Source organism: Narcine bancroftii, chromosome 1 (genome assembly GCF_036971445.1).
Source record: "Narcine bancroftii isolate sNarBan1 chromosome 1, sNarBan1.hap1, whole genome shotgun sequence".
NCBI classification, from domain to species: domain Eukaryota; kingdom Metazoa; phylum Chordata; class Chondrichthyes; order Torpediniformes; family Narcinidae; genus Narcine; species Narcine bancroftii.
Window position 1 is genome coordinate 324636508 of NC_091469.1, and position 13084 is coordinate 324649591.

Below are 13084 nucleotides of genomic sequence, written 5' to 3' on the forward strand. Positions count from 1 at the left end.
GTGTTTTTTTTGATTCATAGTTAATTTTGTGTCTATTCCTTTAAGAAAAATTATTGTATGTAGTGTTACCATTGTGACTATGATGCCATATGTCGTAATATCTGAGTGGAGTGAGAGCTTGCCTCTCATTCTTCGAAGAAGCACACCAAAGATGCGAGCTTAAGATACTTTTCTTTTAATTCGTCTATATCTTCTTATATCATTATACAGTATTGTTTGTTTATTCATCATTATGAAAATCTCTATGTGAAGTTATGCAAAATGTTTGTCTGTTTTATCAATGAATTAAAGCTACTTAAAGCTGCATCTATAAAATTTGGTTTATTGGATTAATAAATTAGTAATTCGGAATATCATTGCTCACATTTCTGCGAAGATGACGTTTTGAAATTAGGAAGTACTAGAACCTGGAAAGAGTATTCTATACACAGTATTGTGTTCAGTTCTGCTCACCTCATTATAGGAAGGATGTGGAAGCTATGGAGAGGGTGCAGAGGAGATTTACCACGATGTTGCTTGGATTGGGAAACAAGTCTTATGAAGCAAGGTTAGCAGAGCTGGGACTTTTCCCTTTGGAGCGTAGGGTGAGAGGAGACTTGATGGAGATTTACAAGATTGAGAGGCAAAGATAGTGTGGACAGCCAGCACCTCTTTTCAAGGGAAGGATCAGCAAACACCAGAGAACATATGTACAAAGTTAAGAGAGGAAAGTTTAGGGGAGACATCAGGGGTGAGTTTTCTTTACAGAGAGAGTTGTTGGTGACTGGAATGCCTTGCTCGGGATGATGGGGACTGAAACATTGGAAACATTGGAAACATTTGAGAGACTCTTGTATAGACACATGGATGAAAGAAAGAGAGGGTTGTGGGGTAGGGAGGGTTTAGTTATTTCTTTTAGGAAGGAATGTATGGATTGACTTAACATCGAGGGCCTAAAGGCCTGTACTGTGCTGTATTGTTCTCCAATCCTCTGGAACCTACCCTGTGGTCAAAGAGGATTCTAAGATCATAGCTACTGTCCCAGCTATCTCTTCCCTCACTTTCCACAGCAACCTGGGGTATATCATGTCTGGCCCAAGGGACATCAATCTTGATGTTTTTAAGGAGATCCAACACTTCCTCTTCCTTATTCTCTACATTGTCCAGCACACAAGCCTGTTCTATTTCGACCTCACACTGTTCATCCTCCTTTTCTCTAGTGAATTATGATGCAAAGTATTAATTTAGGACCTCCTCCACCTGCAGGAACATGTTGCCTCCTTTATCCTTTAGCAGCCCCACCTTCATTCTCATTCACATATGTGTAGATCGCCTTGGAATTCTCCTTAATCCTATTTACAAAGGCCTTCTCATGCCCACTTCAAGCTCTCCTAAGCTCTTTCCTGGCTACCATGTACTTCTCATGAGCCCTTCCTGTTTCCTCCTTCCTTCTCCCTCTATCTAATATATGCTTTCTTCTTCCTCTTGACTTTGTCATTTATTAAAAATCACTAAGAGCAGGGGTCCCAGAACAGATCCTTGTAGCACTCCACTCATTAGTTTCATCAACCACCATTCCCTTTTCTTACCATCTTTTTCTTATCCCAGATCTATCCTGAATCTGGCACGTGGTCCCTAAACTTCTTTCACATTAGTTCTGGTCTTTCTTCTTTGAACAACTGTTTCAAATTTATTCTCGCTAGTTCCTGCCTCATTCCCATTGTAATTAGCCCTTCCCCAATTAAGTACTTTATAGTCATTTGTGAGTTGTACAAGCACAAAGTTTAATAGTTTTACAGTTCGGTCCACACATTAAGTTTAATAATTTGACAGTTCAGGTGCCATTTATACATGGTCAAACGCAAATCGACCTGTTGACTCAAAGAGAGGAAAAAGAAACTGCCCAGCTTCGCGCTGTCAGTCCGCTGCCTCGACTGCCCCAACGCACCAGGCTCTTACTCTCTCAAGAGCCTGAACCTCCAAACAACGGTTCAAGAACTGAGTAGCTTGATATGCCACAACTTCCCCATTTTATCAGCTTTTATCCTTTTCTGTGGAAATGATAAAGCTCAGGATGTTGTGGTCACTCTCACCAAAATGCTTCCCCACTGAGAAGTCTGTCATTTGGCCAGGTTCATTACCCAGTATTAGATCGAATATGGCCTCTCCTCTTGTCAGCTGGTCCACATACTGTACCAGGAATCCCCATCCATCCCTTTTGCAGTAAGGAGGTGCCAGTCAATATTAGGGAAATTAAAATCACCCAAAACTACAACCTGGTATTTCCTGCACCAATCCAAAATCTGTGGAGATCGTGAGCATATTTAAGTTATTAGGAGTCACTATCTCAGAGGATCTTTCCTGGACCAAAACCCTAATGACATCGTGAAGAAAGCACGTCATTGCCTCTAGTTCATCAGGAAGATGGGCAGGTTTGGTATGACATCAGTAACCCTGGCAAATTTCTGCAGAGGTGTGGTGGAGAGTGTGCTGACTGGCTTCATCATGGTCTCGCATGGGGACAACAATACCCGAGTGTAAAGCCCTGCACAGTAGACACAGCCCAGGATATTAGGCAAAACCCTCCCCACCATTGAGAACACCTACAGGGAACGCTGCTGTCGGAGAGCAGCGGCAACCATCAAGGATCCACATCACCCAGTACACGCTCCGTTCTTGCTGCTGCCATCAGGAAACAGGTAGAGGGCAGCCACGCCTGTACAGCGCCAGTAATCAGGACCAGGGTTTAAATCCTGCGTTGTCTGTATGAACAAACGTTCATACTCCCTGTGTCTGTGTGGGTTTTCCCCGGAGGACCCCAGTTTCCTCCCACTGCTCAAAACGTAGTGTGGGTGTAGGTTAACTTGGTGGCGCGGCTGAAGTGGCCTGTTACTGTGCTGTATGACTAAATTTAAATTTAAGGACTGGCACCACTAGGTTGAGGAACAGCTGCTCCCCCTCCACCATCAGACTCCTCAACAACAAACTCAATCAGGGACACAGTTCAGGACTCTTACTTTTCCCTCTCTGAATTGCAGTCAGTTTGTTTACATTTCTTTATTTGTTTGCACGTGTACATATCGACTTGAGTACAGTTTGTGCAGTACCAATAAGTGCTATTTCTGTCTCGCTCGTTGGAGAAAGGAATCTCGGGGGCGGGGCGCTGGAGAGCCGGAGGGGCGGGGCGCTGGAGAGCCTAAGGGGGCGGGGCGCCGGAGAGCCTGGGGGGGCGGGGCGCTGGAGAGCCTGGGGGGCGGGGCGCTGGAGAGCCTGGGGGGCGGGGCGCTGGAGAGCCCCGGAGTGGGGCGGGGCGCTGGGGAGCCCCGGGGGCGGGGTTGTGGGGAGCCCCTCCTCCCCCGTTGGCGCGCCGTTCGCTGCCGTCTCCAGCCATGAGCCAGCCGCCGCAGGTGAAGAGGCGAAAGGTGTCGGGGCCGGATCAGCAAGCAGGTGCCGGCCTGCAGCCTGCCAGCGAGGGGCAGCAGCAGCAGCAGGAGGCCGAGCCCGAGGACGAGGAGGCCCCGCTGCGGCGCTGGCGTGAGAGTGTGTGCGCCGAATTTGCCCTGGTGACCGGTGCGGACGAGGCCGCGACCCTCCGCATCCTGGCGGAAAACGAATGGCTCCTAGAAGTAGGGAGAAGCGGGGGAGGGTGCCGGCCTGGCTGAGGAATTTGGGTGGGGGGTGCAGCTGGGGAGGGAGGGGATGGAGAAGGAGGGGAAGGAGGGGAGGAAGGAGATGGAGGGGAGGGGAGGAAGGAGGAGGGAGGGGAGGAAGGAGGAGGGAGAGGGAGGGGAGGGAGAGGGAGGGGAGGAAGGCGAGGGAGGGGAGGAAGGAGGAGGGAGGGGAGGAAGGAGGAGGGAGGGGAGGAAGGAGGAGGGAGAGGGAGGGGAGGAAGGAGGAGGGAGAGGGAGGGGAGGAGGGAGAGGGAGGGGAGGAGGGAGAGGGAGGGGAGGAGAGGGAGGGGAGGAGGGAGAGGGAGGGGAGGAGGGAGAGGGAGGGGAGGAAAGAGAGGGAGGGGAGGAAAGAGAGGGAGGGGAGGGAGGGGAGGAAGGAGAGGGAGGGGAGGGAGGGGAGGAAGGAGAGGGAGGGGAGGAAGGAGAGGGAGGGGAGGAAGGAGAGGGAGGGGAGGAAGGAGAGGGAGGGGAGGAAGGAGAGGGAGGGGAGAAAGGAGAGGGAGGGGAGAAAGGAGAGGGAGGGGAGGAAGGAGGGGGGAGAGGGAGGAAGGAGGGGGGAGAGGGAGGAAGGAGGAGGGAGGGGAGGAAGGAGGAGGGAGAGGGAGGGGAGGAAGGAGGAGGGAGGGGAGGAAGGAGGAGGGAGAGGAGGAAGGAGGAGGGAGGGGAGGGAGGAGGGAGAGGGAGGGGAGGAAGGAGGAGGGAGGGGAGGGAGGAGGGAGAGGGAGGGGAGGAAGGAGGAGGGAGGAGGGAGGGGAGGAAGGAAGTGGGAGGGGAGGAAGGAGGAGGGAGGAGAGGAAGGAGGGAGAGGGAGGGGAGGAAGGGAGAGGGAGGAAGGAGGAGGGAGAGGGAGGGGAGGAAGGAGGAGGGAGAGGGAGGAAGGAGGAGGGAGAGGGAGGAAGGAGGAGGGAGAGGGAGGGGAGGAAGGAGGAGGGAGAGGGAGGGGAGGAGGGAGAGGGAGGGGAGGAGGGAGAGGGAGGGGAGGAAGGAGGAGGGAGGGGAGGAAGGAGGAGGGAGAGGGAGGGGAGGAAGGAGGAGGGAGGGGAGGAAGGAGGAGGGAGGGGAGGAAGGAGGAGGGAGGGGAGGAAGGAGGAGGGAGGGGAGGAAGGAGGAGGGAGGGAAGGAAGGAGGAGGGAGGGGAGGAAGGAGGAGGGAGAGGGAGGGGAGGAAGGAGGAGGGAGAGGGAGGGGAGGAAGGAGGAGGGAGAGGGAGGGGAGGAAGGAGGAGGGAGAGGGAGGGGAGGAAGGAGGAGGGAGAGGGAGGGGAGGGAGGAGGGAGAGGGAGGGGAGGAAGGAGGAGGGAGAGGGAGGAAGGAGGAGGGAGGGGAGGAAGGAGGAGGGAGGGGAGGAAGGAGGAGGGAGGGGAGGAAGGAGGAGGGAGGGGAGGAAGGAGGAGGGAGGGGAGGAAGGAGGAGGGAGGGGAGGAAGGAGGAGGGAGGGGAGGAAGGAGGAGGGAGGGGAGGAAGGAGGAGGGAGGGGAGGAAGGAGGAGGGAGGGGAGGAAGGAGGAGGGAGGGGAGGAAGGAGGAGGGAGGGAGGAAGGAGGAGGGAGGGGAGGAAGGAGGAGGGAGGGGAGGAAGGAGGAGGGAGGGGAGGAAGGAGGAGGGAGGGGAGGAAGGAGGAGGGAGGGGAGGAAGGAGGAGGGAGGGGAGGAAGGAGGAGGGAGGGGAGGAAGGAGGAGGGAGGGGAGGAAGGAGGAGGGAGGGGAGGAAGGAGGAGGGAGGGGAGGAAGGAGGAGGGAGAGGGAGGAAGGAGGAGGGAGAGGGAGGGGAGGAAGGAGGAGGGAGAGGGAGGGGAGGAAGGAGGAGGGAGGGGGTCAGTTTCCACCTGTAGTCCAAAGGAGATAATTGTGAGCAGCAGGAGATGCTCCTTCAAAACTGCAGCTGTTTTGCATCAATTATTTTGACTTTGTTGTTCTGGGCTTTCTCACCACCCTGCCCATTTAAAAATGTATCCCCTAATGGAATTGGTTGGTTGCTATAGGAGAATCCGAGCCATTGTGCATTATTAGAACATTATTGGCCCTTTGGCCCTCAACGTTGTGCCTTCCAACATATTCCTAGCAAAAAATACAGCTAAAGCCTTCCTCCCTCGTAACCCTCTATTTTTCTTCCATCCATGTGCCAGTCTAAGAGTCTCAAATCCACCTATTGTTCTAGCCTCCATCTCCCTCTTCCTCCATCTCCCTCCTCCTCCTCCTGTGGTGATACAACCACTACACTGTGTAGTGTGAATAAAAGATCACGACTGGAGGGTGAACATGTGCTTTTATTTAGCCTATAACTAAGGGTAGGGTCTTCAGAAAGGCTCAGGATTTTGGCAGGAAACCAGGGTTATCTATGGGTAGATGGGGTCAGAGCCAGCCATCCGTATAACACATCACCAATGAATCCCAGTTCACTGCATTCACCCCTTCTTGCAGAATTTGGGGTCTGTGGATGAAGACAGAGAATATTGATACAGGGGTGAAAAAAATGGAAAAATACACAGTTATTTACAAATTTAAGCGATCTGGGGGGGGGGGCTGGAAATCCTGGTGGAGCGCCTTAGCACTGGAGGGCCTTGGGTCTCCTGCTTCCCTTGTGAGGGAGGAGTGGCGGGCTCGGTCTCTGGCCCCACAGAGGAGGGGGATGCACTTTCCTCCTGAACTGGATCCCCTGAGGCCCCGTCTGGGGGTGGCAAGAATGAGCTCTGTGGCTCGTCGGGCACCTGAGACAATGAACCCTCTGTTCCGGCGGGTGTCAGGTCCCTGATGGAGTCTGTGGCCTTCCTGCCATCCAGGTACTACACATAGGTGTATGTGGGATTGGCGTGGACCAATTTCACCCTTTCCACCAGGGGGTCTGTCTTGCTTCTCCTTATGTGCTTCCTGAGAAGGACTGGACTGGGTGTGGTGAGCCAGGTTGGGAATGTAGTTCCCGATGCTGACATTCTCAAGAAATTGAATAGGAGCTTGTGAGGAATAGTGTTGGCTGCTGTACATAGTAGCGACTGGATGGAATGGAGCACCATAGGGAGAACTTCCTGCCGGTGTGAGTCTGGAAGGCCTCTTGAATTGAGGGCCAGTGTGACAGCCTTTCAGACTGTGGCGTTCTCCTTTTCAACCTGCCCGTTCCCCTAGGAGTTGTAGCTAGTATTCCTGTTGGACGTGATGCCCTTCACCAGCAGGTACTGATGTAGCTCTTCGCCCATAAAGGCTGATCCCTGGTCGCTATGAATATAGCTGGGATACCCGAACAGGGCGAAAATGAAATCTAGGGTCTTTATGACTGACAAAGTGGACATGGGTTGGTAAATGGGAAGTTGGAGTACTCATCAATGACAGAGAGGGAGAAAGTGTTCCCGTTCGTGGAGGGGAGAGGTCCCTTAAAATCGACAATGAGTCGTTTGAAGGGCCTGAATGACTTAATCAGGTGTGCCTTTGCGGGGCACTCTGTGCAGTCCTAGCGAGACTTGGTCATTTCCCTGACGTCTTCCATGGAGTCGGGCAGATTGCGCGCCTTGATAAAATGAGCCATGCGGGTAACCCCTGGAGGGGAGAGCTCATTATATAGAGACTGCAGTTGACCGGTGTGTGCAGAGGCACAGCTTTCTCTGGATAAGGTATCTGAAGGGTCATTAAGGGCTCCTGGCTGATAGACGATGGAGAGCGCGATCCTCCACCTAGCAATCTTGTCATTTTTGATTTTTCCCCTCTTGACACTATGCTGGTCAGTGAGGAGCTTAAGTTTCCTACCAGCCAGGTAGTGTCTCCAGTGCATCATGGCTTCTACGATGGCTTGAGCCTCCTTTTTCACCGATGGGTTTTGGAGCTTGTGGCCTTGTAATGTCCGAGGGAGGATGAAAATGCAACCAGCCTGTCTGGCTGGTTGAGGGTAGAGGCCACGTCTGATGCATCACTTTCCACTTGGAAAGGTACATTCTTGTCCAGCATGTGCATGGCAGCTTTCGCAATGTGGTTTCGGAGGTAGTTAAAAGCAGTTTGGGCTTTGGCCAAGAGGGGGAAAGAAGTGGCTTTTCAGAGAGGTTGAACCTTATCAGCGTATTTTGGGATCCACTGGGCGAAATATGAGAAAAACCCCAGGCATCTCCTCAAAGCCTTCATGGTCCTATCAGGATCGAGGCCAATGATGCCATTCTCCACCACGTAGCCAGATGTTTAGTCCTGAACACACACTTGCTAGAGTTATAAGTGAAGTTCAGAGCTTTTGCTGCGAGGCGAAATCTGAAGGTTGGCATCATGGTCCTCCAGGGTATGGCCAGAGATGGTGATGTTATTGAGGTAGGGGAAGGTAGCCTTCAACCCATACTCCACCATTCTGTCCATCTGCCTCTGGAAGATGGAAACCCCATTAGTAATACCGAAAGGGGCCCTCTGGAATTGATAAAGACGACCATTAGCCTCAAATGGTGTATATGGACGGTGTTCAGCTGGTGATAAGCAGCTTTCAGGTCAATGGTTGAATTGACCTGATACTGTGCAATATCATTCACCATGTCTGCAATTTGAGGGGGGTGGGGGGGGGGGTTTTAAGTGTCCATGGGCTAGTGCTAGGCTCGATGATACCATAATTGAGTAGATGTTGTGTTATGTCTCAGACTTCATGAAGTCTCCATCTGCTGTGCTGTACCTCCTGGTCCTGGTAGCAATAGGTTTGCAGTCTGGGGGGGTCAGTGTGGAGAGGCTGCATGTGGGCTCTAATTTTAGGGGCCCTCCATTCTGAACCGTTATGGGGAGAGGGGACCAGAATACTCCAAGGTCATGCTTTTAAAGTGACACAGGAAGCCCAGCCCCAACAACACATGAGCACACAATTCATTAAGTACCTATAGGCGTATTTTATAAAACTCCCCCCCCCTACTCCCGTCAAACGACAAATGTACCATACAATGTTCTTGAATACAGGTAGAGTGTGAATGAGATCCAAGGAATACATGATAATTAGAAGGTTGTAATCTTGTACAGTTCGTGAGTCTATAGAAGCTTTCGGTAGAGCCTGTGTCGATTAGGTATTTAGTGGAATGTCTGTTTACCTTAACGTTCACTGTGGAGTTGTTAAGCTGGTGAGGTCTGTCCTGATCCAGAACCATTGAGGCTTGGACTCCCTACTCCTCACTGGAGTTGCCCCCCCCCCATCCTTGGTTGCCTATGGGTAAGATGGCGTCAACCTAGTGGTGCAGGAGGAGTCACGTGATGGAGTAGTGGCCGGACGGTGAACTCCAGCCCTCTCCAGAAAAGTCGGAAAAAACAAAGCAAAACACAAAGGCACAAAAATAAAAATTAAAGAAAAGTGAGTATAAAGGTGGAAAGAAGATGGCGACGAAAAAAGAAAAATCGAAATCAACGGTAAGAAGAGAGGAAGAGAAGACAATGGAAGAAGAAGGAGAAGGCCTTACCTGTTCGAAGAGGCCTGCGGTGGAGAGAGAAACCCGCTCCCTCAGGTCGGTTGAAAGTGGACTACAAAAATGGCTCGCTGAGGCGAGTAAAAGTGCGCAACCGCGCATGCAAAAAAACATACTGACGGGAGGGGTGACCAGCTGGGGAGTCGATCTCCACAGCCGGCAATGACAGCTGCAGAACACCTGCAGCAAGAGGAGAACATAGAAGACAACGAAAACAAGAAAGAAGAGAAGAAAAGGGCAACAAAGAAACAACAGATGGCCAACCCAGAGGAAGAAGAAGAGGAAGAGTACAGTGAAATAGAAGAAGGGAAAGGCAAGATAAAGGATATACTTTCTCTTATTAAAGAATACATGGAGTCATTTAAAGAATGGCAAGCGCAACAATTTAATGATGTAAGAAGAAGAATAAACAATACAGAAGAGAAAATGAATAAAATAGATATGACCTTAACAGAATTGGGAAAGAGAATGGACAAGATGGAAGAGCGGGAAGCAGCAGTAGAAATGGAGGTAGAGGACTTAAAAAAGAAATTAGAGGAATCTAATAAAAAAGTTATAGAGACACAAGAACTGTTAGCTCAGAAAATAGATATAATGTAAAATTATAACAGAAGAAATAACATAAGGAAGATGAAGAAGGCAAGAATATGAGAGAGTTTATAAAAGATTGGATCCCCAGGATCCTAGGATGTCCAGAACTACAGCAAGAAATGGAAATAGAAAGGGCACATAGAGCATTGGCCTTTAAACCACAACCGCAACAAAAGCCAAGATCTATTTTAGTAAAATTCCTAAGATATACTACAAGAGAAAAGGTACTGGAGAAGACAATGGAAAAAGTAAGAGAGGGCAACAAGCCACTGGAGTACAAAGGGCAAAAATTCTTCATTTATCCAGATATAAGTTTTGAACTCCTGAAGAAGAGAAAGGAGTTCAATACAGCAAAGGCGATTTTATGGAAGAAAGGGTATAAATTTATACTAAAGCATCCAGCGGTATTGAAAATATTTATTCCAGGACAACAAAACAGACTATTCTCGGATCCAGAGGAAGCACGAAAATTTGCAGAACAATTACAAAATAGACTGAGGGATGAAGACGTGTAACGAGAGTACAAAAGACTGAGAACTAAAAAGACACATAAGTTTTGAACTCCTGAAGAAGAGAAAGGAGTTCAATACATCAAAAACGATCTTATGGAAAAAAAAAACTATTCTCGGATCCAGAGGAAGCAAGGAAATTTGCAGAACAACTACAAAACAACCAGAGAGACGAAGATATGTAATAAGAGTAAAAATGACCACGATTTATATGTATGTGGGTAAAGAGGTATATGTGTGTATATGTATAATGTGCATACATGAATGTATCCGTATTTAGAGGAAAATATAGATAGTATAGATAAGAATTAATAAGGGAAGGAAATGGAATAGAGGGAATAAGGAGGGAACTAAAAGAGTGACCTTTGTTACATATGAAAAGTGAAATCTTTTCTGGGGGGGGCTGGGTGGGGAGGAGTTGCGGTCACTGCAAAATCAGCTGACACTTGCGAGTGAATTCGCAAATCCAAATGGAGAGGGGAGATGTGGTTGTCCGACAAGGGATAAAGGACAACTCAGGAGGGGAAGGGGAGATTGGGGCTAAAGAAGTTTTAAATAGGAGAATAAGGAAAATGTTTGATGTTTTAGGAATGTTGTCTTATAAAGGGTTTAAAACAAGAAAACAGAAATGGATAAGAAGGAAAGGTAATGATGGAGAAACGGAAAGGGAAGATAAACAAAGTATAAAATGGCTACGTTGAACTATATGACTTTAAATATTAATGGAAAACATAACCAAATTAAAAGGAAGAAACTGCTAAATTTACTGAAAAAAGAAAAAATTGATATAGCATTTGTGCAAGAAACACATTTAACTGAATTGGAGCACAAGAAATTGAAGAGAGATTGGGTAGGACACGTAACAGCAGCATCGTATAATTCAAAGGCAAGAGGAGTAGCTATATTAATTAGTAAAAATGTGCCATTTAAAATAGAAGAGGAAATAATAGATCCAGCAGGGAGATATGTAATGATAAAATGTCAGATATATTTGGAGTTTTGGAATCTACTCAATGTATATTCACCTAACGAAGACGATCAAAAGTTTATGCAAGATATCTTTTTGAAGGTAGCAGATACGCAAGGGAACATATTAATAGGGGATTTCAACCTGAATTTGGATTCAAATATGGACAAAACTGGGAAAAAAATTAACAGAAAGAACAAAGTAACCAAATTTATAATTAAATCGATGGAAGAAATGCAACTTTTGGATATATGGAGGAAACAACACCCTAAGGAAAAGGAATATTCATATTATTCGGCTAGACATAAAACATACTCAAGAATAGACCTATTTTTGTTATCAACTCGTATGCAAGATAGAGTAAGAAAAACAGAATATAAAGCTAGAATACTATCGGACCATTCACCCTTAATATTGACAGTAAAGTTAGAGGACATCCCTCCAAGAATGTATAGATGGAGATTAAACCCCATGTTACTTAAAAGGCAGGATTTTAGAGAATTTATTGAAAAACAAATAAAAATGTATTTTGAAATAAATACGGAATCAGTGGAAGATGCAATGAAAGCATTCATTAGAGGGCAAATAATAAGTTATGTAACCAAGATGAAGAAGGACTATAATCAGGAAACAGAGCAGTTGGAAGGGGAAATAGTAAATATAGAAAAAGAATTAGTAATGAAGGAAGATACAACTAAAAGAAGAGAATTGGCGGATAAAAAAATAAAATATGAAACACTACAAACATATAAGGTGGAGAAGAATATAATGAAGACAAAACAGAAATATTATGAACTAGGTGAAAAAACGCACAAAATCCTAGCATGGCAGCTTAAGACAGAACAAGCTAAGAAAATAGTATTGGCATCAAGGAAAAAAGACAAACAAATTACATATAATCCAAAAGAAATTAAGGAAAACTTTAGAGAATTCTATGAACAATTATACCGAACTGAAAACGAAGGGAAAGAAGGGAAAATAGATGAGTTTCTGACTAAAATTGAACTACCAAAACTACAAATAGAGGAACAAAATAAATTAACAGAGCCATTTGGAATAGTAGAAATACAAGAGATAATAAAAAAATTACTAAATAATAAGACACCAGGAGAGGCTGGATTCCCAATAGAATTCTACAAAACATTTAAAGACTTATTAATTCCGCCCCTCCTGGAAGTAATCAACCAGATTGATTAAACACAAAGCTTACCAGATTCATGTAAAACAGCAATAATTACAGTAATACTAAAGCAAGGGAAAGATCCACTCTCACCAGCGTCATATAGACCAATATCTTTACTTAACACAGATTATAAGATAATAGCTAAACTATTAGCAAACAGATTAGCAGAGTATGTACCGAAAATGGTAAATTTAGACCAAACTGGATTTATCAAAAAAAGACGCACAACAGACAATATTTGTAAATTTATTAACTTAATTCATGCAGTAGAAGGGAATAAAGCACCAACAGTAGCAGTTGCTTTAGACGCAGAGAAGGCCTTTGACAGAGTAGAATGGAATTATTTGTTCAAAGTATTGCAAAAATTCAGTTTACCGGAGAAGTATGTTTATTGGATTAAAGTATTATATAAGGGACTGTTAGCGAAAGTGACAGTAAATGGACATGTATCAAAGCAATTTAACTTAAGCAGGTCAACATGGCAGGGATGCCCACTATCACCTTTATTGTTTGCGTTAGCTATAGAACCACTAGCAGAATTGATAAGAACAGATAATAATATAAAAGGAATAAAAATAAAAGACAAGGAATATAAAATTAGTTTATTTGCCGATGATGTTATAGTGTACTTAACAGAACCAGAACTATCAATAAAAGAATTATATAAGAAATTGAAGGAATATGGAGAAGTGTCGGGTTACAAGATAAACGTAAATAAAAGTGAAGCAATGCCTATGAATAATGCCGATTTCTCAAAATTTAAGAAGAAATCACCATTTAGATGGC

At 46.7% G+C, this 13084-nt stretch overlaps 1 protein-coding gene across 1 annotated transcript in view; it reads left to right on the top strand.

Annotated features, from left to right (window-relative positions):
• Positions 1-3285: 3285 nt before the first annotated feature.
• tdp2b (tyrosyl-DNA phosphodiesterase 2b) overlaps positions 3286-13084 on the top strand; it is a 48357-nt gene continuing 38558 nt past the window's right edge. Inside the window, exon 1 of the mRNA XM_069907624.1 lies at positions 3286-3605. Within this exon, the coding sequence (XP_069763725.1) occupies positions 3369-3605 (237 nt within the window). The 5' untranslated portion in view covers positions 3286-3368. The remainder of the gene's footprint in view (positions 3606-13084) is intronic.